Source organism: Benincasa hispida, chromosome 6 (genome assembly GCF_009727055.1).
Source record: "Benincasa hispida cultivar B227 chromosome 6, ASM972705v1, whole genome shotgun sequence".
Taxonomy (NCBI): domain Eukaryota; kingdom Viridiplantae; phylum Streptophyta; class Magnoliopsida; order Cucurbitales; family Cucurbitaceae; genus Benincasa; species Benincasa hispida.
In genome coordinates, this window is record NC_052354.1 from 33950683 (window position 1) to 33976525 (window position 25843).

The 25843-nt window shown below is 32.7% G+C and overlaps 2 protein-coding genes across 2 annotated transcripts; both read left to right on the top strand.

Annotated features, from left to right (window-relative positions):
- The first annotated feature begins 4540 nt into the window (after window positions 1–4540).
- On the top strand, window positions 4541–8994 carry LOC120079843 (glycine--tRNA ligase, mitochondrial 1-like). Its single transcript, XM_039034273.1, has 9 exons — window positions 4541–5310; window positions 5455–5837; window positions 6064–6181; window positions 6405–6599; window positions 6679–6903; window positions 7491–7550; window positions 7671–7751; window positions 7836–8241; window positions 8550–8994. The coding sequence occupies exons 1-9, from the start codon at window positions 4819–4821 to the stop codon at window positions 8780–8782; spliced, it is 2193 nt and encodes a 730-aa protein (XP_038890201.1). The 5' UTR covers window positions 4541–4818; the 3' UTR covers window positions 8783–8994.
- Window positions 8995–17154: 8160 nt separating this feature from the next.
- On the top strand, window positions 17155–25375 carry LOC120079648 (conserved oligomeric Golgi complex subunit 1). The gene is made up of 6 exons (XM_039033918.1): window positions 17155–19549; window positions 20817–21011; window positions 21902–22182; window positions 23173–23352; window positions 23944–24121; window positions 24518–25375. Exons 1-6 carry the CDS (start codon window positions 17384–17386, stop codon window positions 24689–24691), a joined length of 3174 nt encoding a protein of 1057 aa, XP_038889846.1. The 5' UTR covers window positions 17155–17383; the 3' UTR covers window positions 24692–25375.
- Window positions 25376–25843: the final 468 nt, after the last annotated feature.

The following is a 25843-nucleotide window of genomic DNA, read 5'->3' on the forward strand; positions in this document are numbered from 1 at the left end:
ATAGAATTTCGGCCTGCTTGACATTTCACCAAGAAAGTTCAAATATATAAATTTTGGTGTTAATTATGTCCGAGATGTCATTGAGAAAACTCAAATATATAGAATCCGGCCGAGTGTTATTTTACTCAAGATTAATATTGAGATGTACATGATCTTGATGTATAATCTGAGTACTGAGAAAGCCCCAAATAATCAAGAAGTTGGAAAATGTTATTTTCTAATTGAAATCTCATAGTCGATCTCGTCCAAAATGGATTGAGAAAAACTATTTTTACGAATTTTAAAAAAAGATGCTAGTTTTGTAAGATAAAAACTTAAACGTGCTATTTTTGATAATTTTCCATATTAAATCTTTGATAGGTAGCCACCATGGATTGAACCTATTCTTTTGTTTGAGCTCTATCTAAACACAAAATCTAATTTAGCTCAACTATAAAATATTTAGTTTTTATTGAGTTTGTTCATGACAATCTTTTTCTAAATCATAAAATGATTGCACGTGGTTCGAATTAGATCCTAATTAAGGCCACATTTTCTGCATGACATAATTGGTTTTCTACGAGATGAAGTTTACTTCTTTCAATATGGAAAATAAAATAGGCAAAATTGTATATATTTAAAAATAATTTCTGAATTTTGTCAATTATTTTTAAAATACTCGTTTTTTTTAAAAAAAAAAAAATTGAAGTATTGCCCTCAAATGTTTCAAAACAACTATTGGAATAAAAATTTATTAGAATTTTCTACATAAATTAAGAGTTATAACAATATATCGGTGACTAGAAACAAAAGTTGGGACTATCAAACCAGTTTCAGATCGCTTCTATGTCTATCTTAATTTTCATTCAACATTCTAATGAGTTTATTCTCCTATAATAGTTTGAAACATGGCAATATTGTAACTTTTGAAAGAATATAGATATTTTTTTAAACAATTAGTAAAAATCAAGTATTTTTAGTCATTTAGAATCCGTTTAAAATTGATTTTAGAATGCATAAAAGTGATTTTGAAGCAATTCTAACCATTTTAAAGTGTTTGATAAAATTGATTATATATTAATTTTCATAGAACCACTTAACAAAATTAGGTATTTAGTAGCTTTCTAGAATAGATTTCCTAAAATTATGTAGCATCCATTAACCAACTTTAAAACTCTATTTTATCCTCCTAAAAATATACCTCCACTAACAAACTTTGGTTGTATGCTTGTAATCTTCAACTTTGTTACTTTATAAATTAGTGCTCTTTTATTATTATTTTTTTAGTATTTTCTAATGTTAAATTAATTTTGTATCAATAAATGAGATTTTTAGAGTGTAGACAAAATAAAAAAAATATATATATATAAATGTAAGAGGTCTATATAAATATTGCACAACTATATAAGAAAATGATAAAAGTGATCCACATGTGGAGAGAAATTGGAATGTTCATAATTATTATGTCAATAAAAAATAGAGAAATACTTCAAAAATTTTCACATTCATAATTAAGAGATTATGTTGTTACAAATTTGATGACAAGAAGATTTATCTAATGAACTTTTATTTTTTTATTTTAATTGAAAAATATTTGGTTGGATATTATATAGTATAATAATGGCTTCTCTTAATATTTTATTGGATTGTTTTCAAATATAACAAAATGAACCAAAATAATTTATATGATACAACAAAATTACCACGGTAGATCGTGATAGATGACAATCTTTGTCATGATAGACATATATAGTAGTCTATCGTGGTCTATCGAAGAAGACTGTGATATTTTACTATATTTGTTAATATTTTCAACAATTTTGTCATTTAAAATCATTTTTCTATTTTATTGTACAAAATAAATATTTATTAAAATATTGTAAAAGTGTTTAAAATAATAATGTCTACTTTGTCATTACAATCAAGCAACAAGTTAGTATTTATTTACCAAACATTGTAAAATACTTTTTCATTTTCAAAATTGAAATTTACCAAACACTAATTTACTTAATTTTAAAGCTGATTATTCTTAAAACAAAGCTAACGAAAATTATTTTAAAAGCTATATCAACTCAAACAAAGCCTTTAGTCATAAAATTATGATTCTTGGACGCTAATTAGTGGCCTATATACTGAAACTTGATTCTTTCGAGTCATATTTTTTTGTAAATGAATAACACATGTTTATGTCAATATAAGTATAGGACATACTCGAGACTAGAAATTTGATTCCTTCATCATATTGTCAAAAGAATAAAAAAAAAAAAAAAAAGTATTGGTCATGTTGCATTAGATTTCTATTTCTATGATTATTGAGTATTGGAGGTTTACTACTTATTTTAATATCAACAACACTATTTTTTTCTCATCTTGTTTCTTTTCTTCAATAATAAACACAATTGATTCAAGATCAAATGCCCTAAGATCATACGTAATAAAAATCAACATAAATTGTGAGACTCCTTTGCAAAAAGAAAGGAAGAAAAAAAAAAATACCTAACTACAAAAATGAAATCATTACCAGCTAAAATGAAAGAAGTGTTTTCTAAACAAAATTCAATTTCCAAACTATATTTAAGTGCTTTTTCTTTAGGAAAATTGTAATGAGTGTACTATATTTAGGGATAATGATTAAGTGTATAACAATATTTTTTAAAATTTATAAATATAGCAAAATCTATTAGTGAGAGCCTTTATCGCGGATAGACGTCTATCATCACTAACGATATGGTCTATCATTGATAGACTCTGAGAGCTAGTTTTAAATTTTTCTATATCTACAAATTCTTTTGTATTGTATTGTATCTGTTAATATTTTGGATTTGATTGTTATATTTGCAACTACTGTTTGTTTGTTTGTTTGTTTTTTTTTTTTTAGATATTTGGTTCATCAACTTGAGTTGAGTTGATGAAAATAATCGAATTTGACCTACCAACTTAAAAAATAAGTATTAAATATCTGTGCTCTACCAACTTTAATAGCGTTTCACTATTGAAGTCTGCACATTTATCGAAGAACTTTGTATTCTCCTCGTTTTCTCTCATTCCTCTAATGTTTTTAAAGATTCCACCAGTCAACACCACTGACAACTAACTCTAGCAACAAATATCATTGGTGACTACTGTTGCCTCACTTTACTGACAATCATCGTCTGCAAAATGTTTCAACAACCATCTTCAACGACAACTTTAGCGACGACCACATATGCCGACTACCTCTAAGAATCAACTCCGATGACCACTTTCTATGCCCAATTCTTTGTGATTACCACTATAGCAGTCAACTCCTTCAATCTTCTCCAACGACTAGATCTAATGATCAACTCAAAAACAAAGAATTTTTTTTTTTTGGTTGGGTGTAAATATTTTTAAATATAAAATTTAAATTATTAGTTAATATTGTTAAATAGTATTTTGACATCCATATAAATATTTTTAACATATAGCAAACACAAACTTGTGTTTAAAAGCACTTTTAAGAAAATATAATAAAACTAGTGGATGTTTTTATTTCAAACATTTGTTTATATAAATAAAAAGTTTAGCAAACGACTTTTTGAAAAAAAAAAAAAAAAACATTTTTTAGGCATTTCCAACTTATCCTAATTCAAGTCTTTTTTATGTTAAAAGAACATCAAAGGACAAATATTTGGACATAATGTTATTGAAATTTTCCATGTCATGTTTATAAATAGTTACAATATACAAATACTCTAAAAACATTTGGCAAACATTTTTTTTTTCATATTACACTCCCGAATTGTAATTTTGTCGTTGGAATGAAATAAGAGTATTTTGTCTACTTTGTGAACAATAGTTACTAGTAGAAAATTGTAAAAGAGCAATGATTAGGACACCATAAGCTGTATCTAATTTCATGCATCCCTTTCTTTTACACAGAAAAATTAAAAACAATTCAGATTTTTTGAAAAAAATTGCCACATGACAAATTTATTTTGAGCAATTATCTAAGCTGCACAAACACACAAGTAACACACAAGTATTTTTTTTATTGTAAAATATATGTGAAAATTTTAAGTTGACATCTCAATTGAGAGTTGAACAAAGGTCATGTTTACACCAAGGGAAAAAGTAATAAATGAATGGTAATTTGAAAAGTGAGCCCTATGAATTAGGTCTATTGTTTTTTACCCTGTTTTTTCTACTTGTATGGACACGAGGGCACACTTTAATAAAAAAAAATGCAAATTAACTAATAAGCAGAGCGCAATCAATGAGTTTGCATTTCAAAATTATGTTATCCTTATCACTAGTGTACTATTACAGTATGAGAAATATGAATTTGTCACGGGATGAAAAGTAATTCAATTACATTTGTGATTGTAACTCATTAATTGGTCTCTATCGATATAATTCCATTACCATTACACAAACTTTAATTAAGTAAAAGAGTCCAAAAAGTTAACCAACAAAATAGTTATTAAAAAATTAAATTAAATTTATGTTTAAAAAAAAAAACTGCAACAAATACTCTACACAGTAGACTTTCTAACTGAAGACCCACCCCCAACAAAACACAAACTTCTTTGACTAACTATTTATCTTTTGATAAAAGAATTCGTTAGGGTTTTGCTGGTTCGATCGCCGGTTGAATTTTCTCCTCTTCCTCAGCTGCAATATTTGGTATCGTCTTCTTCTACCCCTTCAATTTTATTCTGTGATCGATAAATCCTAGTTACAAGATAAAGAAGAACTTGTGTGGATTCCATTTCCATTTGGATTCCATTTCCATTTGCAAGATATTTTTGTTTTGGTGGTACCATATTCAAAGCAAAATGGCCCCACCATCATAAACCCTATTCCCATTTCGTATCTCGCATGCGCCTTCTATCGTCTCTTCTATCCTCATCGACTCCTCTTGCTCACCATTTCATTTCTCATCTCAGAATCACCATTTCCTTTCAATCCCACAATTTCCCACGTCTGTTTTCAATGGATTCTTCCGAGGCATCACTCAGAAATGCCCTTTCTCAAAAGCTTTCGGCTGTTGAAACTCAAGGCAATGCTGTTCGAGCCCTTAAGGCTGCTGGTGCTGCCAAGGCCGAGATTGATGCTGCTATTGACGCTTTGAATGGCTTGAAGATTGAGAAGGCTTCGATTGAGAAGCAATTGCAGGCGGTTGTTAGTGGGGGTGGCGGCGCCGATGGTGCCTTGAACAGGGAGTCGTTCCGGCAAACTGTGAGTAATACTCTTGAGAGACGTTTGTTTTATATTCCGTCCTTCAAGATTTACCGTGGGGTTGCTGGATTGTACGATTATGGTCCTCCCGGTTGCGCAGTCAAGTCCAATGTTCTTGCCTTTTGGCGTCAGGTTTGCTAATTGAAATGGCTTTAACCTCTTTTTCATTCTGAAGTGGATTCATTATCTTTTACTATATACATGAAAATCTGTTCAATTCAGTTATGGTCAAGAAACTGGCTTAATTTTGTCTATTTTGTTGGATCATTTTTGTAGCATTTTGTTCTTGAGGAAAATATGTTGGAAGTTGACTGCCCTTGCGTTACACCAGAAGTAGTCCTGAAAGCGTCTGGTCATGTGGATAAGTTCACAGACCTTATGGTCAAGGATGAGAAAACGGGGACCTGCTACCGGGCAGATCACTTGCTTAAGGATTTTTGTAATGAAAAACTTCAGAAAGATCTTAGCATATCCTCTGAGAAGGCTGCGGAATTGAAGCATATTCTCGCTGTCTTGGATGATCTTTCTGCTGATCAGCTGGGTGCGAAAATTAAGGAATATGGTATTACGGCTCCAGATACTAAGAATCCACTATCTGATCCTTATCCATTCAACTTAATGTTTCAGACATCAATTGGCCCCTCAGGCTTGCTGCCTGGGTGAGTATTTGATCCAAATTTACTCTCCCTCATTTTTATCGACTTCATTTCCAAATCAGTACATTGCAACCATTTTCTTTTTAAGTTACAACTCTTTACTATTTGGTTTATCTTATTTTTATACAGAAGAGAAAATGGTTGACTTTTTCCTGTGACTTATGTGACTCTCGGTCAATGCGATCCATTATGTGATTAACTTAGATGCGTAAATATGTAAATGCTGCAGGTACATGCGCCCTGAAACAGCACAAGGCATATTTGTCAATTTCAAAGATTTGTATTATTACAATGGAAACAAACTACCCTTTGCTGCAGCACAGATTGGGCAGGCTTTTAGAAATGAGGTTATATTCTATTTCCTTGAATTGCAAGATGGTATAGATGAGACAGTAATATTACAAGAATTACCTGTATTTTACTATGTTTTACATTACCATGTCTCCAATTTAGTGATTCTTGCGACTGTTGCTCTCAAATGGTTCTTCTTGCTAGCCCTTGTCCAAGGTTTATCTATTTTGTACCCTTTGATGTGTAAGTTAAATTCCCAGTCCATCTGTTTCATTTCAGATATCTCCTCGACAAGGGCTGCTTAGAGTTCGTGAATTCACACTAGCAGAAATTGAGCACTTTGTTGATCCTGAAGACAAAGCTCATCCAAAGTTCGCCGATGTTGCTAATTTGGAGTTCTTGATGTTTCCAAGAGAGGAGCAAATGTCTGGTAAATCTGCTAGGAAAATTCCATTGGGTGAAGCAGTTTCTAAGGTTTGTGTATTGATTATCTCTACTACGTTCCCTTATTTCCTCCTTGTTTACTAGGTTGATATGTTATACTATGATGCAGGGAACTGTAAATAATGAAACTCTTGGCTACTTCATTGGGAGAGTATATCTTTTTCTAACTCGTCTTGGCATAGACAAAAACCGTTTGCGTTTCCGGCAGCACCTTGCAAATGAAATGGCTCATTATGCAGCTGACTGTTGGGATGCTGAGATTGAGTGTTCTTATGGTTGGATTGAATGTGTTGGTATTGCTGATAGATCTGCATATGATTTACATGCTCATACGGTATGAATTCAGCCCAAACCTTATCTTTACAAATAATTCTAATTCAAGGCAATGCCTTTAATTTTATGGCAGAAATTCCAGAAGTAATTTTGTTTCATCGAGCTCACTTTTACTGCCTTATAATTTGGTAGGATTTATAAGATAGAAGTGTTTTTAAGGGGAAATTTTGTATCCAACTTCAAGTGAGTGGAGTGGGCTATTATGTTCGGGGCTCCAATTATAATAGTTGAGGTTTCCAACTATTATAACCTATAATTAATTACAGTAATACTATTCCAAATCCTCTTTGTTACAATGTTTCGTATTTGATACAGTGTTTTATCATTTTCTACTCATCCTCACTACTCTTTGTTACAGTGTTCACTATTTCTCCCAAACACAGACTATTATAGTCCAGACTAAAATACTTTGCACTCCAAACATAGACTATTGTAACCTACAAACTATTATAACCCATTGACTATAATAACCAGCTTAGTGCTCCAAATGCCAATTAACAGTTGTACCATTAACATTGTCTTTGTATAGTTTCAAGTTGCATGTAGAACAGGCTCTCATGTTTTTTCCTTTACTTCTCCTTTTAATAGGAAAAAAGTGGTGTTCCTCTTGTAGCTCATGAGAAATTTGCAGAACCGAGAGAAGTCGAGGTATTGCTCTTTCTTGTTACATCTGAAGTTATTTGAGATTTGCAAGTATCTTGATGGCAAAAAAAAGAAAGGAAAAGAAAAAGTCTGTTTCAATGCTGTACTCATGAAATTAAACTACAGAAATTGGTCATTACTCCTGTTAAGAAAGAACTTGGCCTTGCCTTCAAGGGAAGTCAAAAGAACGTTGTTGAAGCTCTGGAGGTACATTATGGAACTTTATCTGCTGGGTTATTTATAGCGTCTGTGAATTTTTGAAAACCTGACTTTGTATTGCAATGTGTTTAGGCAATGAAGGAGAAAGAAGCCTTAGAGATGAAGGCAACTCTAGAATCCAATGGAGAGGTGGAGTTCTATGTCTGCACACTGGGGAAAAATGTCTTGATCAAGAAGAGTATGGTTGCAATTTCCAAGGAGAAAAAGAAGGAACATCAGAGGGTTTTCACACCATCGGTGATTGAGCCCTCTTTTGGTATTGGTCGGATTATCTATTGCCTCTTTGAACACTCTTACTACATGAGGCCAAGCAAAGCAGGGGACGAGCAGTTAAATGTATTTAGATTTCCTCCCCTTGTGGCACCTATCAAGTGCACAGTTTTCCCACTTGTTCAGAATCAACAGTACGAGCAGGTTGCTAAAGTTATTTCAAAGTCATTAACCGTTGCCGGTATTTCCCATAAAATTGACATCACAGGTAAGAACGAACTTTCAACTTTACTTTGTGTTGTTCTGATGTAAAATTGATTCAAGTTTTAAGAAGTTGACAATTGAATTGTAACATGGAGAGAAACTTGAGAACTTCATGCTAATGGAAATTTGTCCAATTTTTTTTTTTTGGGGGGGGGGGGGGAGGGGTGGGGGGTTAAAGCTTTTTTGCTCGTTCGTAACTTCCCTTTTTGGTTTAAAATCACGATCTTCATCTCACTTTTGATTAAAAAATTCACCACACTTGCCTTTTTAAGTGATGCTCATTGTATGTTCTTTGTTAAAAAATGTCAATAGGTACATCAATAGGAAAACGATATGCAAGAACAGATGAGCTCGGTGTTCCTTTTGCAATCACTGTTGATTCAGCATCTTCGGTGACAATTAGAGAGAGGGATAGCAAAGACCAAATTCGTGTGAGCGTGGAAGAGGCAGCCTCGGTCGTGAAAGATGTTACAGATGGTCTGAGAACATGGGAAGATGTATGGTCTACATTCCCTCATCACGTCTCTGCATCTGCAGAAGATTGAATCAACCTTCAGCAGGTTCTCCTGTCTGAATTATTTTTGCCATACATTTGAAAGTAGACAACATTGGATACATTTTGCAGTTGATTTCAGGATCCTTCTCTTTATCTATAAAAGTAATTACTACTGATTATACTTGAAGATTCTTTTATCTTAAAAAAGAAGTAATTCTACACTATGATTAATTTAAAATCTAGCTGCTACCTGCCAGGCCATCCATGAGTAAAGCTTTAGCTAGATGTTTTTGCAAGTTACTATAATTGATGATGTAAAGCTTCCAATGTGAGAAATGTTGTGTGGTGGAATCAGATTGTTACTGGGTCATGTCATTCTTTAATGGTTGTTGAGGCTTCTGAACTTTTTGATCGGATGAAGGAGCGGAGTTCTGTATTGTGGATGGTTATGATATCTGGGTATGTTGTTGAGATTGGTGAATATGAAGAAGATTGGCGTGTGTTTTCTTTGATGTTGAGGAGTGGAGTGAGGCCTCATCAGTCCATATTTGTGGTTGCTTTCTCGACGGTTACTTGGATATTTTGGAGTTGCTTGAGAGTTTGAGAACAACGGCAGTAAAGACTGGTTATGAGAGAGATGTCCTTGTGATGACGGATGGAAGTTTAGGATTCGTTTGATAACGATTTCGTTTTTTGTTTCTTATTTTTCTAAGGAATAGACTTGTTTGATGATCGCTGTTGTTGTTTCTTGTTTCTAAATTTAAAGTATTTTTTTCTTAAAAAGGGGCCATATTTGAGAAACTAATTTCGTTTTTGTATTTTTCTTTATATTTATGTGGTATTTTTGGAAGAAATGGTGATTTTTGCTTTGATTGTGAGCAAGGTTTAAAATATTGATATCAAAGAAAATAATTAAGATCTTAATTTTTGGAAATTTCAATGAAAATATTGATTTCGATGGATATTTCTAAAAAAAATTATAAAAACAACAAATTCAAAAAATAAATTTAAGTTAGTAAATAAACATTTTATAATTTTTAAATAAGTTAATATGTCTATTATTTATATTATATTTGTATTTGTGGTATTTTTATTTTGTGTTTTGTGGATTTTTCTATCTTCATGTTGATGTCGAATTCACTTAAACTTGGAAATATCAATTGAAATTGACATTTTGATGAATATTTAATAATATGGTTGTGGGGACTGCATGTTTCAATGCATTCAAAGAGACCTTGGCTACAACCCTAAGCAATGTTATATATATATATTGTTTTTTTATTTTTTATTTATATATAGTTTTTAAATTCTTATAAAAAAAATGAATTGTTTTCAAATAAAGGAAAATGAACCAACTTATTTATAAATATAACAAAATTTTATTATCGTAATAAACATCTATCAATTTCAATGATAGATGTCTATTACGGTTTATCATTAATAGACTGACATTTTTTTATACATGAAAATATTTCCAACAGTTATATCATTTAAAACAATCATTCTAAAAAGTTTTTTTTTTAATTTTTAATTTTTAATTTAAAACTTACTTTTTCTACATCAAAGAAATGGAATTTATTGAATTAGACATGCATTTAGTCTCATTTTTAATATTTTGCAACCATAAAATTTATAAAAATAAATAATGTTGGTTTTAAGTCGACATTACTCAAGGTGAATGACTCAAGTAACAATTAAAATTACAGATCAAAATTTGGATAACATTTGAAGAACAGAAATAATTGTATTATTGCAAATTGTTCGTTATACATTTTAATATATGTTATATATTTTTTTATATTATTTGATTAAATTATTTTTAAACTATGAAGTAAGGGGAAAAAAAGATGCAAGATACGAACAAGTTTTTGTTTTTGTTTTTTATTTTCTAAAAATCTAGAAACATAAATAGTTACTATTTATGGTTCAAATTCTTATAAAGTAAGAAACATGAAATAGAAAGGTTATGTGTAACATACTTTTTGAAAGAATGCAACCCAAGGGGATGTTGTCTAGGACTATACTAAATGGAAGCTACTCCCTAATGAATTATTATTTTTTTAATGTTGAAGCTCTCATTGAAGTTTTTTAGTACTACAAAATAAATTCAACGTGGTCCATAGAAATCTATGTTTGCATTAAATAATACAGGCGAAAAATATTTTTAATAAAAAGGATGCTTGAAGGATATAATATAATATGAAAAATAAAATTTTAAAAAACGCTACCTAAATTTATACTAAAAAAGACTATGATAATGAAACAAACTTATCTGTCGAAAAAAATATTTTAAATGATAAAATTGCTGAAAATATTTACAAATAATAGTAAAACATCACAGTCTATATACAAACCCTTCAAAAAATTGTTATTTATTTATTCAAATTTTCATTTAGTTAGTTCAGGTTATTCGAGTTATTTATTTAAATTTTTCGTTTTAAAAAAAAGTAAAATGTTAATATACAATTTCTTTTATAATTATTTCCATATATTGAATTAATATTAACAACTCAGTTTCGATTTATGTTATAAAAATTTTCTTTCTAAAGTACTAAAAAAATGTTGATGGAGTTGTCGGAGAATAAATTTTAAAAAATGAAATAAAATAAAATAAAAATAAAATATGTAAATATAATTTTATCATAAGTAAAAATAAATATATATTTTAGGGATTGTTTGGGATCCAACATGAGACGAGTTGATATGATATTTGATGCCATCACATCGCTTGATGCCATCTCATTGCTTGGGAGCCCAATATGATTGCTCCCATTTAATTTATCCAATCATGATGACTTGAAAAGAGTGTTTGGCAAACATTCTATCTCTCGTGTAGTCTTCCATCATCTCTCTCAACCGACTCTTCACTCATCTTTCATTTGTCACCACACGTGTACTCTTCCCTCACCTCTCACATGACCTTCACTCTTCCCCTCGGATTTGTCCTATTTGAAGCTTTCTCCGTCTAATTTTCATCTCCGTTCATCAATGCATGTTACTTTTCTATTCGTATACTTTCAGATCTATCAATTTATGTCGATTATTTTTTTTTTAAAGTCTATTGATTTTCAGATTTGACCCTTTCCAAACTTTTCAATCCCCCTTTCTTCCTCACCACTTCAGTAAAACCCCAACCAAACCCCTTACCGCTTCGATGGTCCAACGTTCATCCATAACTTGATCCACTTGTCGTTTTTGTTTTCTGATGTTGTTCTGGTTGTAGATTGTCGAATACACGGTAGGGGCTGGTTTAAGTCATTGGAGCTCGGTGGGAGAGAATACTGTCTAAATCATATTTGTTTTCTGAACCCTAATTGGTCGATGATGAGTACGATTGATACATGGTTATTTCTGAAAAATTGGATAGTTAATTTTCTATTCTGACTTTCCATTTCATTCCATGTTTGATTATTCATTTTTTTTAAAAAAAAAATTTGACAAAAAGGTTCCCTGTCTTGTTTTACTTCCATTCTATGTTGCATTTCAATGCCAACATTTGATTAATTGATTTTGGTTCATTCTACTTACTCATATCTTGTTCCATTTTCCGATTTTTGTTTGCTCGATGAGCTCTATTTGTTTGATTAATTGGTTCTGTTTCATCCTAAATCGAATTCCATGTTCCATTTTTCATATGTCTTCCCCCCTCCTTGGATCCACCCCTCGTTTTGTATTCCTTGCCCCGCCGTCGCCCTAGCTGAAGGATGTTACACCCACATGGAAGTTTCATTGAAATATCAAATGAATACAAAACCAAAAATGAATCAAAGCTTATATTACATCAAACAACTAGGAGCCTGAGCGGCCGGCGAGCGAGTGGTTAGTGGCCAATAGCGCCCTAGTTGATGGCATTCCTCTCCGCGGCTGGCACTCGAGGAACCACGGGGCCTTTTCGAGGGCATGGAATGTCGAATTTTTCGGTCAGGATCTCGACAGTAATGTCTCTCTTAGATTCTCCGGTCGAAATACGGGAAAACTCCATTCAATTCTCGATGGAAACGGAGTTTTGCGAATTCTCCCCGGAACTGGAAGATCATTTCGAGATCTTCGACTGAGTGAACTTTATTCCTTTGATTAATTCGTTTTGTTTCATTCTAATTCTATTATCATCTTCCAAATTTCACCTTTATTACTTGTTGTTGAGTGAAATTCATAGGTTTGATTAATTGGGTCTCTTTCTTTCTAATTCTAGTCATGTTCTATTTTTTAATTGTATTGATTGTTTGCAGGTGAAATTCATTTCTTGAGTTCATTAATTGTGTCTCATTTTACTTCCAATGTCATGTCCAATTTTCCATATCGATTGTCTTAGGCATAAATTTGGTTGTTGCCTGTTTTAAACATCTTCTATTGTTATTTATTTTCTTTATTTAATGGTCCTTTCACTTTTATTAAATGCGTTTATTTCCTACCTGATCTACTTGCTTTAATGGCCCTTTTCTCAGTGACACCTACTAGTAGGTTTGTCGAAACGAGCAATGATACAAGAGGAAGAAAATGCAAGAGAACTCCTTTCAAATATGAAATGCTTGAAATTGTACAAATAGCGATGGACGTCCAAGAAACTCAAATGGAGAAACTTGTCCAGTGGAAAAAAGAGAAATATGACTTAGAGTTTGGGAGGCGATAAAAAGTCATTGGACAGATCAACCAAGTTGAGGGTCTGGATGAGGATGATCAGTTGGCCTTTATAAATCTTTTTGTTAATAATATTCAGAGAATAAACAGTTTTCTATAAACGGTTTTCTACCTATTCCCTCGCTGTTAAGAAGAAGGTATTGCATGCGCATGTTGGACAAGACTAACTGACTCTAACTTATGTTCTATAGGTTTGCAAGTTGCTTTTACTTTTTTTTTGTAATTGGACCTAGCTATTTGTTGGCCAATATCATATATATATTTTTTATGCTCCATACAAATAGGCCATGGAATGTGGCCCATAGATAAAAAGCATAGTTTTGTAAGAATGATGTACAATGTGTTGGGAATGTCATAAAACTTGTAGTTTGTATTTACTAAACATATTCTATTTTTGTAATAAAAGTATTATTGAGACTTCATTCAATAAAAGTGTTATTGAAATGCATTCTGTTATAAAATCCAATAAATAAACTCACGGCTATAGTATGAATACTTTAACTTTATGTAGAGACATAAAAGAGAATCAAGTTTTAATATATAGCCAAAAAGGTCTATAAGTACATGGATGAGATTGGGTATCTCATCTTCAGGACACTGTGGATGTGGCCCACTTTGTATATTGATACAAACGATGTGATCCCGAAATCGTTCATATGGAGACATGCAAGTGGGGACATCCTATGCAAAAGATGTTTGCATAAGACGGGACCACGAAATAGTCACTTTTCTTTATAAAAATCGTTTATGGTTAAAACTGACTATTTTAAATTGATGACCTAAGGTAATTTGATCTTTATTCTAAGCTAACTATGAACTCCTATTTATTTGGAATTATCCTTTAATCTGCATAGGTGAGAGTGATTCAACATCATCGCTCAATAAGCCTCCTATTTTGAGGATAAAACCGGATAGATAGTTGGGGACATAGTCTTGCAAGATGAAATTCACTCTTACCCATTTTAGGGTTAGCAAATAGGTTGTTAAGTACTTATTTTTGGTCTTAAACAAAGAGGCCCCTGCTTTCTCATGATAGAGAGGGATATAGTTTATTAGTTGGACTATAAACCAATTGTTCAATAGAGGATCAGTGGGGACTTAAGAACCGATGTATTTATAGGGGTAAAACAATATTTTTGACCTAGCTATAAATACGAACAACCTGTGAAGGATTGACTAACTGATTATGGTTAAATCAAGTGGACAGAAATATATCTATAGTGAGGAGAGTGCAACTATTGAGCTATAGTGGTATGTCTCGGTAGTTAATGAAAATTGATTAATTCGGTTTAAAGAGTTTAGCCAATTAATCTCAAATCGTTGGAGCTCATGATCTGTAGGTTCATAAGGTTCCTCTACTAGCTCGTAAAAGATTAAACCTTGGAATTAAAATATTGAGAAAATTTGAAATGTTCAAATTCAAATTTTAGGGTTTGGATAATTATATTCGATATAATTAATGTTTAAATTTATTGAAATTAAACGGATTTGGAGAGTTCAATATATTTAAATAATGATTTAAATATTGATTACATAAATAGAGATTCATGTTTGAATTAAGTGTTTTTTCAATTTAATATTTGATATTAAATTATTATTATTTAATTAGTTAAATGTGTTTAATTAATTAAATCAATTTCATTTTTCAAAAGAAATTTATTTTTCAGAAAATTTGGAATTAAAATTATATTTAATTTAATTTTTTTAATTTAAAAGTTAAATTAAATGAAATTAAATTTGAAAAATTAGTTTTTAATCCTTAAGTGGATTTTTTCTAATTTTATCACCTAGACCACTTTTTTAATACTTTTTGAAGTGTCAAGTGGCCAATTAATCAGTCTATGCATGATTAATATGAATATATATTTCTGATTTGATCAAAATTAAGAGCATGCAATTGAATTTTGAGAAAGAAAATCCTGCTGAAAATTTTCTCTCAAACCCTCTTCAAAGTCCAAACCTCTCCCAATTCCTTTTCAATTCAGAGTTCTACCACTCAATTCAAGACTGAGAATAGTAGAGAAGACACTCTTGGTGGTCTACTAAAGAGATTAAAGGCCAATTTCATGGAGCTTGCAAGGATTAAGTGGCAATCTACAAAGGTATTCAAGTCGAAACCCTATTATTTGTAAAACAATGTTCTTAGCATGCTTGTTACTCAAATTAATTATAATTAGAGTGCTTAATGATTCTGTTAGCTTCCATATTTTGCATGTTTACTCTATCACAATGTCCATGTATATGGTCATCATATTATACATATCTTTTGAGGTGGTTTGATTTTATTTTTATCTCCATTTTATTCAGAAATGCATCCAAATAATTAGGTCGAAGTTAATAATTCAATTAAATGAAAATTGTAAAATCTATTAGCTTTGTCTAAAAAGTAGGTTTGGAATGAATGATTCAAAATTGAACTCTATACCATATTTCAAGATTAAAAAGAAAAAAAAATTGCAATACATATTTAATTCAAACTATGATGGGTATGATTATTGAATAGAAATGTCTTTTTTTTTTTTTAAAAAAAAAAAAATTAGTGTTTATTCAAGTAGATTATTTTATAGTAAAAAGACTGCACCGGATACTCTGATATATGAACTCTACACACCCAAACACAGACATATGAACTCCAACAAAACAACTTTACCCGTCCAAACACAGACATATCAGTTAAGACAAAATAACTCTGCACTCCCAAACACAGACATATGAACTCCACAGACATCCGAATTCCCCAGACATATGAATTTTAAACATTCTATCAACTCAACGCCCCAAACACCCCTAGAAGTAATAATAAGTTCGGATTTGTTTAGGTTATTTCAGGCGAACTCGTGAACTAACCCAACCCATAAAATTTTCTTTTATTTGAACCCAACCTAACTCAAAACGTACAACTTGGGTTCGGTTAATTGGATTTTCTGAACACCTCTAATTGCAACCCATGATAATGAGTACATTAGGCAAATTTATGGTTTTGAGTTGGAAACCAAAAATCACTCAACTGAAAACAAGAGACCACTAAAGGTTGAAACACCTATTAGACATTCTTAAACTTAAGGAACCTATTAGACACAATATTGAGAGTTTAAATACCTATTAGATATTTTTAAAATCTAGTGATGTATTAAACACAATTAAAAATTTAAAGATATATTATACATTTTTAAAAGTTTAAAGACTCAATAAATATAAATTTCAAAATTTAGAGACTAAATGTTTAAATTAACGTTTTTTAAGAAAATATAGGAAACAATTTACACCAAACTTTTAGGCTTGTATCAATTTAAATAATGAATTAATAGCTAAATTTAAACCTTGTGTATTAATTTACACTTCATTCCATTATGTTTGGATAAACATCGTGTAAAACTTATAATTTTATCAATTAAACCTCTGTTAAAGAAGACTTTAGGAGCAAATATTATCCATGTATAAATTATAATCGTCCATTTTATTAATATAGATATTTAAAGAAATTTATCTAAATATAGATATTTAAAGAAATTTATCTATGTGTAAGAATGGAATGTTTTCAAATATAATTTTAATAAATGATATAAATTAATTCAATTATAATAATTTAGAAGCGTAAGTAAAATAATTACATGTCATATTTTACACGATATTTTTCGAAATAAATAATTAGATGTCATATTTCACAGATATTTTTTGAATTAAATCTAATTAAGGGTGTTAATGGACACACTTACACAATTTAATACAACTCTCAAGATATAAAAGATAAATTGAACCTGTGTGGGCAAAATGGTAAATTTAAGGAGAGTTTAGGCTTCTTCTTCCAGCAGGCTAGTTTCAGACAATTGTGTAAAATTTGGTGTATAGAACGCAAAGCAAATCCCAAATCTGAAGCAAAATCAACAAAATGTTGTCCTGATCTAATCCAATTCCATTCCGGAGGCTGAATTTTCTTGCGATTGATTCATGACATTGGCATCTTCATAGTCTCCGATCCACACCAATTCTCGAATCATCACAAGCGGCAGCCATGGGAGTACCTTCAGCTTCCTCCATTGACGGAGGTGGAGGTCACCGAGATGCCGAATCTCTCTTCCGAACAAAACCCATTTCTGAAATTCGGAAGGTTGAATCCTCCACCCGTGCTCAGATCCAATCCAAGCAAGAGGAGCTACGGCAACTTGTCGGTAACCGTTACCGAGATCTGATCGACTCCGCCGACTCCATCGTTCTTATGAAATCCACTTCCCATTCAATTTCATCTAATCTCTCTTCCATTCACCTTTCTATCCGTTCCCTTTCATCTTCTGATTCCCTCACGCATCTTCCTTCTAATAATCATGTTCGTGTTACCCTTTACGCCATCGCTTGTCGGGTTAAGTATCTTGTTGATACCCCTGAGAATATTTGGGGTTGTCTTGATGAGTCCATGTTTCTCGAAGCTGCTGTTCGTCACCTTCGAGCGAAGCATGTGCAACAAGCTTTGACGACCCACAATGCCGATTCCGACCGTAAGTTCCTCTCTAATTTTCCTCTGCTTCAGCACCATTGGCAGATAGTGGAGAGCTTCAAATCTCAGATTTCGCAGCGTAGCCGTGAGAGATTGCTTGATCGTGGACTTGGGGTTGGAGCTTATGCGGATGCTTTGGCTGCTGTCGCGGTTATTGATGAGCTTGAGCCGAAGCAAGTACTCAGTTTGTTTCTTGATACGAGGAAGTCTTGGATTTCTCAAAAATTAGGTATGTGCGGGAGCAATGCAGCTTGCTCTATTGTTGTATCCGTGTTCTGCGAGGTTTTGGCTATAATTCAGGTTAGTATAGGACAGGTCGGTGAGTTGTTTTTGCAAGTTTTGAATGATATGCCATTGTTTTACAAAGTTATATTAAGTTCTCCACCTGCGTCACAATTGTTTGGTGGAATTCCCAACCCGGATGAAGAAGTTAGGCTCTGGAAGTTATTTAGGGATACGTTAGAGTCAGTCATGGTCATGCTTGAGAAAGATTACATTGCTAGCACTTGTTCGAGTTGGCTAAGAGAATGTGGAAGAGAGATCGTTAGCCAGATCAATGGAAGGTTTTTGATCGATGCCATTGGAACTGGCCAGGATCTTGCTTCTGCTGAGAAATTAATAAGAGAGACAATGGAAAGTAAGGAAGTCTTGGAAGGAAGTTTAGATTGGTTAAAAAGTGTTTTTGGATCTGAAATTGAGTTGCCGTGGAGTAGAATGAGGGAACTTGTTTTGGAAGATGACTCAGACCTCTGGGATGACATATTTGAAGATGCATTTGCTCGCAGGATGCAAACTATTATTGATTCAAGATTCATGGAAATGATTAAAGTAGTTAATATTGCAGAATCGGTTCATCTAACTGAGGACGTTTTATATAATAATGGGTACTTGAATAGACCCTCTACAGGTGGTGGTGTTTGGTTTATAGAGTTTAATGCTAAGAAAACTTGTCCAACTGTGGGAGCAAAAGCATCTGTAGAAGAGAGTGATCTTAATACTTGTATCAATGCTTATTTTGGTCCAGAAGTCAGTCGTATCAGAGATGCATTTGAAAACTGTTGTCAGAGTGTGCTTCAGGATCTTCTAAGTTTCATAGAATCTCCAAAGGCATCAATAAGGTTAAAAGACCTGGCACCTTATCTACAGAATAAGTGCTATGAAAGCATGTCAACCATATTAATAGAACTGGAAAAAGAGATTGATAATCTATATAGTAACATGGAAAATAGTAGGACTGCTAGTCAGCCTGTTAGTCTTGCTCCGCTTGTTGAGAGATCAATTTTCATTGGTCGTCTCCTGTTTGCATTTCAAAATCACTTGAAGCACATTAGTGTCATCCTTGGTTCACCAAAATTTTGGGTAAATGACACACCATCCTCTGTTTTTGATAAGCATTCTTCATTACTGCGACAGTCCAAAGGTGTTCCTGATTCTGCTCTGTATGTTAATTCTCCTGGAAGACAGATGTCTACAGACTCTAGAAGACAAACGTCACTAGCCACAGCTGCTTTGCTTGGAACTAAAGAAAGTGCAAGCCCAAAACTAGAAGAACTGAATAGGGTTACTCATGATCTTTCTGTAAGGTCTCATAGCTTGTGGATGTTATGGTTATGTAATGAGCTTTCTGCAATTCTCTCTAGAGATCTTTCTCAAGATGATGCCCTACTTTCAGCAACTCCCTTGAGGGTAAGTGATATTTGCTTTATATTACTTTATTATTATTATTATTATTTGATTTCTTTGTCAAAGCCTTGCCTAGTACATGTGCATTGAGACCTGCAATGTCCATTTTCCTCACAAGCTCACAGTCAAAATACACTTGTAGTAAGACCCATCTATATGATTTTTCATTTTAACTACGAAATTGATAAAAAATTGAGCTAGGTAAAATATTTTCCATATTTCACATTGAAACTTCAATCATATTCATCTTTATTAGTGTTGATTTCTTTTCGTGAGACTAGCTTAATTGGTTTTTGTCTTTCTGATAGGCTTTTATGTTTTTCTTGATTATTCATAATTACTGCCTGATTGTTGTTGGTAAGAGACCTGCAATGGTGGTAGCATACCCTTGGATGCAATGTAGGCATCGGTAATTTAGGACAATTTTTTTCCACCTACTTAGATTATAAAATCTTTAATGCGAGTTTAAATACTAAATATTGCATGTCGATACTTATGATCCAGTTTCATTGTTGATGAATGAAAAAGGTTGAGGGAATCCTGGGCATGAAATGAAACCACATGGAGGCTAAGGTTGCAAAATGTGGGAGTAAACTTGGAAGTTTAGTTTTCTCATTTAGCGAAAAATGTAGTTGAAACAAGTTAAAGGGAAGAGTGGTGGTTTCAAGTGCTTGATCTTATTCCTAAACTAGGTTTAGTTTCTTTTTGTGGTCCCTTGCTTTTATGGGTATCAACACCCTGAGGGCTGGCTCAAGATCCCGAGGAAAAGACTTCATGTACCATGTCTCCTCAACTTCACTCCAATTGCAAAAGGAGTGGGAAGATCCAAACCACCATTTCATCCATTTCTTTTTTGCATTTGTTTAAAAACAGAAAATGAGAAAAAAATCCACATTATTATTATTATTATTATAGGAAATGTATGGAGCATATGCCTGTTTTTTTCCTTCTCTCTCTCTCTCTCACAAAAAAGGCCATATGCTCTTTTAAATCAAAGTGTCTGAGGACATGACCTAATTGACTCTAAACCCTAAACCTAACTTGACATTGTTTTTGAAATCATATTATTTTCTAGTTTTGCATAGTATTCTGATGCATAGCTTAGGTGTTTCCTACCAGTTTACTAGTTTTCTTATCAAAGTATTGCAGCATTTTTTGTTTTCCTTTAGTTCTATTTTGCTGATTTTGTTGTTTATAGTTTACGCATATATGGTAATAGATTTTTATTTTTTATTTTTTATTTATTTTATTTTATTTTGGTAATCGGCAGGGCTGGGAAGAGACAATAATCAAGCAAGAACAATCTGTGGAAGGTCAATCAGATATGAAAATTGCTCTTCCATCAATGCCTTCCCTTTATATAATTTCCTTTCTGTTCCGTGCATGTGAAGAAATTCACAGGATTGGGGGTCATGTTCTAGAGAAGATAATTATTCGAAAATTTGCAACAACCCTACTGGAGAAGGTAATTGCTCTTCCATCAATGCCTTCTCTTTATATAATTTCCTTTCTTTTCCGTGCATGTGAAGAAATTCACAGAATTGGGGGTCATGTTCTAGAGAAGATAATTATTCGAAAATTTGCAACAACCCTACTGGGAAGGTATTTTGTTTGATTAGAAATTATAATTTCTGTTGTTCTAAAAAAACGTGAAATTTCGTTTTAAATAAATCTTCATTTAGATAAATGAAATAACAAAAAAGAGAAGTGAGCAGCACTGCATTCATCCTCCCAAGATCCTTCTGCATCCTTGAAGGTTGTCCTATTTAACTGTAACTAGATGTTCCAAACATTAGCAAAAAATGCTGCCTGTTCAGGCTTGCTTCTATTTTTAAGGGGAATTTTAAATTACCTTCCCATTCTTGTTCTGACAACTTTGATTGGAGCCATACGGACACAAAGAATCTTGAAGAATCTTCCCAAAACTGTTGTATCCCGTACCTCGAGGTTCTGAAATCACATATGATATCTGGACGAAATTCATCATGCTATTAATCCTCCTCAAGGAACCATCCCTAAAGACTTCTGCTTGCAATAATCTTATGCCACAATTTGTGAATAAAGAGAAAATCTTAATTAGTCCAAGCATTTATTTGTTAATTTTGTTATCATTTTATTTATTTGAAGTGCATGAAAACTCATATCTTCCTTCCACATATGCTGTATTTACAATTTCATAAAAGTTTATTAATGTTCAATTTGGTATTAGAATATCAGTGAGAATGTTGCTGTCCTTGTATCTATTTCTTGATGAAAGTGGTTGCAGGAGAGAATGAATAAATGAGTAAAAATTGAAAAATATAGAACAAGCAAGTATATATATTATTTCAGCTTGTATATTATGGTTTCTTGCAGGTTATAGGTATCTATGGGCACTTCATTTCATCTATGGAAGTTGGCGGGCCGCAAGTGTCAGAAAAAGGTGTATTGCAGGTTCTGTTGGATATAAGGTTCACTGCTGATATTTTATGTGGGGCTCATTCTAATATGAGTGAAGAGTTGTCCAAAAACCCAAGGGCAAAGTATGCCCTCAGAAGGAAGCAGGATATGAGTGAGGAAAAATCAGTTGTTAGAGACCGTGTGAATGCGTTAACAGATCGTCTTTCAAAAAGGCTTGATCCTATTGACTGGCAAACGTAAGCTTAGTTTTTATTCCTTGCTGTAGTTGTTGGAGGCTTTCCTATAAAAAAAAGTAGTTGTTGGAAGCTTTCTACTGATGAAAAATTATCGTTTTGAGTTGATTGAGTTGTTGAAAGCAGAGTAGCTGTAAGGAGGTTATGACGTACTAGCCCGTCTTTAGGAAAATAGTAATAATTAGTCTGCAAATGGTAGTTGTTTATATTTTCATTATTTGATTGCTTAAAAGAGTGGAATATTCTGACTTTTCTGAATAGGTTTGGCCATCTTGCTGGTAAAGGAAAGTTATGTATTTGTGTTCCACAAATTATTTAAACTGGACTTGTAGTATAAGCTGAAAGAACTTTTGGGGATCCAAAAATTTAGCGTGTTTTTTTCCCCCTAAAAGAGAGGTTGATACTCTCAGTGACAGCTGTAAGCTCTTCATCTTCTTGTTCAGAGAGTTTATCTTTTTAAGTCCATGACATTTGATTACAAAACTGGTGTTCAGGACAGGATTTTTGGAATTTAAAATATCAAACAACCCTAGTAAGCCATTGAGGTAATAGAGGACCGACAACCAGGCATTATACCGATATAAAGTCCTGTTGCTTCCTTTTCCACAGGGATAATATGTTATTTTTCATCAATCTTGACAAATAGAAAATTTGTTTCCAAGGGCTTCTGCTTGAGCTGTGAGTGCAATTTCATGAATATTAGTCACCATGTTATGCCATGTGGAGTTATCCTAGAGGGAATCTTTGAATCCATTTAAGTAGAAACCAAATAAGAATAAAAGAGAATAAGATGTGTGGCAAGTACAAATTTCATTCTCATGTATGGGTGGGTTTATTCTTTCTAAGATATATGCTCATTGGCCATATCTGTTTAGGTGATGTTTTTTTCCGTGTGCTGTTGTTTTGCTTTACCGCTAATGGATGGATATACGAGTGATATCTCTAGCAACTACTTGGGATAAGATGAATAACAGTTCCTGCACTTTGTTTTAGGTATGAGCCATATCTCTGGGAAAATGAAAGACAGACATATCTTCGACATGCTGTCCTTTTTGGATTCTTTGTGCAGCTCAATAGAATGTATACAGACACTGTTCAGAAATTGCCAAGCAATTCGGAGTCCAATATCATGAGATGCATGACTGTTCCTCGTTTTAAATATCTTCCCATCAGGTAATTCTTCTTGGCCCTCTTTTCAAAAGTTCTACGATTACACATCCAGCTGAATAATTGTTGCAAATCTGTTGGGGCATGATTATAATTTTTTGAATTTGTCTGTGACAAATATGTTTTGCCTCGTACTAATGGAGAACGTATTAAATGTGTTCTCAGGAGCCACATTCATTATTATTATTCTTCTTTTGATAAGAAACGGGCTTTTCATTATCAAAAAAGAAGGGGAGATGTGATATCCCCACGGTCCAAAGGGCTACAAAAAGATGTCCAACTGGTGGCAATTTGGGATAAACTATAATTACAAAATAATTTAGAAGTTGATCAACTAGAAGCAAAAAGGATTACGAAATCCCAAAATATTTATTATTGAATGTGTTAGTTTAGATACTCAACGTATCTCTGTGTTCTTTCCTAGTTGTACAAATACCTGGCTTACATGATAAAAGAAGGCTAATAATTGACTTAGCCTGCTGAAGTTTCTCCCTTCTGTTTTTTTTTCTCTTTCAAAACTCTGGTTACAAACATAATGCTGATTTGCTGGTTATCATATAGAATGAATTTGGTGTAATGTGCTTCTTGTTTATCCAGTGCTCCAGTCTTGTCATCAAAAGGAGGAATGAAGGCGACTGTTCCAACACCTTCGGATGATATCTCCTCGAGAAACTCCTGGAAAGCTTTTACGAATGGGGAGCTTCCTCAAAAAATAGATTTAAATGATAACTCCAGTTTTGGGGTAGCAGCACCGTTGTTTAAATCTTTCATGCAGGTAATACGGTTTATCACTTTTCTGATAGGTGTCGAATGTTTTTCTAGCTAACCAATGTTCCAATTATTACACTGATATTTTAGGGAAGTTTTAAGTTTTCTCAAACTTATTGAACATGCTTTGGGGCCCTATTACACCAGAACAGTGTTGATATTGACTGCTTAGATCAATATACAGAAGTATATTGTTCATATTTTTCATGACTTCCAACTTATTGAAGGTTTCATGGTTATCATCTGTCTTTTCCAATTTTTATCCCCCGGCAGTGATGAATTGAGAAAAAGTTCTATACATAGTTTTTGTATTCTCGCTATCGACCTGTTTATTTCACATATAATAAAATCAGAATTATATCTGGAATACCAAAGTTTCTAACTGTTCTTATTTGGCTTCCAGGTTGGAAGCAGATTTGGAGAGAGCACTCTAAAACTTGGGTCCATGTTGACTGATGGCCAAGTTGGCATATTTAAAGATAGATCAGCAGCTGCAATGTCTACATTTGGTGATATTCTACCCGCACAAGCTGCAGGTCTTCTCTCTTCCTTCACTGCTTCCAGATCAGATTCTTGACGTTCTTCTAAATGCATACATAATTTTGATCAATATCGGGTTATAATGACCACTAAAAAGCAACGAAACATTCAAACATTCATGGGCATTAAAGAAGATACGTAGCAGTCCCAAGTTTTGATGGTAACTCCAGAATCTAGATGAGGTATTAGTACTCTAGAGCCTATAGACAAGCTTTTTTCCTGTGTTACGAAACCAAACTGCGATCAACCACCAACAGAGGCAAATTGAAGGCAGAAGTATACTACGGAATACGTCTATTGGCCAGTGAGAGGCAAATTACAGGTGACAAGTCTCCAGCTAGATCTTCCAAATTATATTTTTCTGAGTGTTCTCTTACAAATAAGTGTACCATATGTAATGTGGATAAGATTGATGGATCCTTTCTGAACAAATATTGCCAAAGATCAATTATATGTGGGATAAAAGAATAATGTCTATAGGAGGGGAATACTTTGAAATATGTATGTACATGCAAAATTTTCACAAAGGCAAAGGCCAGGCTTTAACGTTTAGATTGGAAGGCGAAGAACATTGTTGGAGTGTGGATTCTTATTTGTTTGGATTCGTGCCATATGTATAGGTAAAGGTAAACAATCTACTCTTTTCTTTTCTCCATTTCTTCTAGAGAAAGTATATGTATATGTTGTTTATGTTTAGCCAACTTTGATTTGTTGTTTTGAAGTTAATGGTCCATTCAAAAGGTCTGATAGGGCATCCGTTCTCTATTACTATTTTCATACTCTATTTATTGTTTGTCACGTCAACATATTTTTAAAAGTAGGGTTGTATCAATGTCATTATTATGAAGTTCACTTATATTTATGAAGATAAATTTATAGTATGAATAGATGGACTACGATACTCCCGTAATACTAGAAATTTACTCTATTTAAAGTCATTCAACCTATAGCAGTTTGGGAGTCACACAAACACTATCTGCCATCCTCCTTTCCTCCTCTTGTTTAGACGAATTATATGATTGGTTTAATGTTTCCATTAAAGGGTGTCTTTTTTTCTTTTACAGATTTTTTTTTAAATTGTCCTTTCCTTAATAAGATAAAATTACAAAAGAAGGAAAAGTATTTAAGGAATTATAGAGAATACTGCGGACAATAAGAGAAGTGACATTATATGAATTAAATAGGGTAT

What these genes read in the sequence shown, in the direction of transcription:
- LOC120079648 (XM_039033918.1), top strand. Translation starts at nt 17,384, where the DNA reads ATGGGAGTACCTTCAGCTTCCTCCATTGACGGAGGTGGAGGTCACCGA. An exon ending in CAACAACCCTACTGGAGAAG is followed by an intron (nt 21,012 to 21,901) that starts GTAATTGCTCTT and finishes GGTTTCTTGCAG; the next exon opens with GTTATAGGTATCTATGGGCA. An exon ending in TTTAAATATCTTCCCATCAG is followed by an intron (nt 23,353 to 23,943) that starts GTAATTCTTCTT and finishes TTGTTTATCCAG; the next exon opens with TGCTCCAGTCTTGTCATCAA.
- LOC120079843 (XM_039034273.1), top strand. Translation starts at nt 4,819, where the DNA reads ATGCGCCTTCTATCGTCTCTTCTATCCTCATCGACTCCTCTTGCTCAC. An exon ending in TGGGTGAAGCAGTTTCTAAG is followed by an intron (nt 6,600 to 6,678) that starts GTTTGTGTATTG and finishes ACTATGATGCAG; the next exon opens with GGAACTGTAAATAATGAAAC. An exon ending in ATGATTTACATGCTCATACG is followed by an intron (nt 6,904 to 7,490) that starts GTATGAATTCAG and finishes TCCTTTTAATAG; the next exon opens with GAAAAAAGTGGTGTTCCTCT.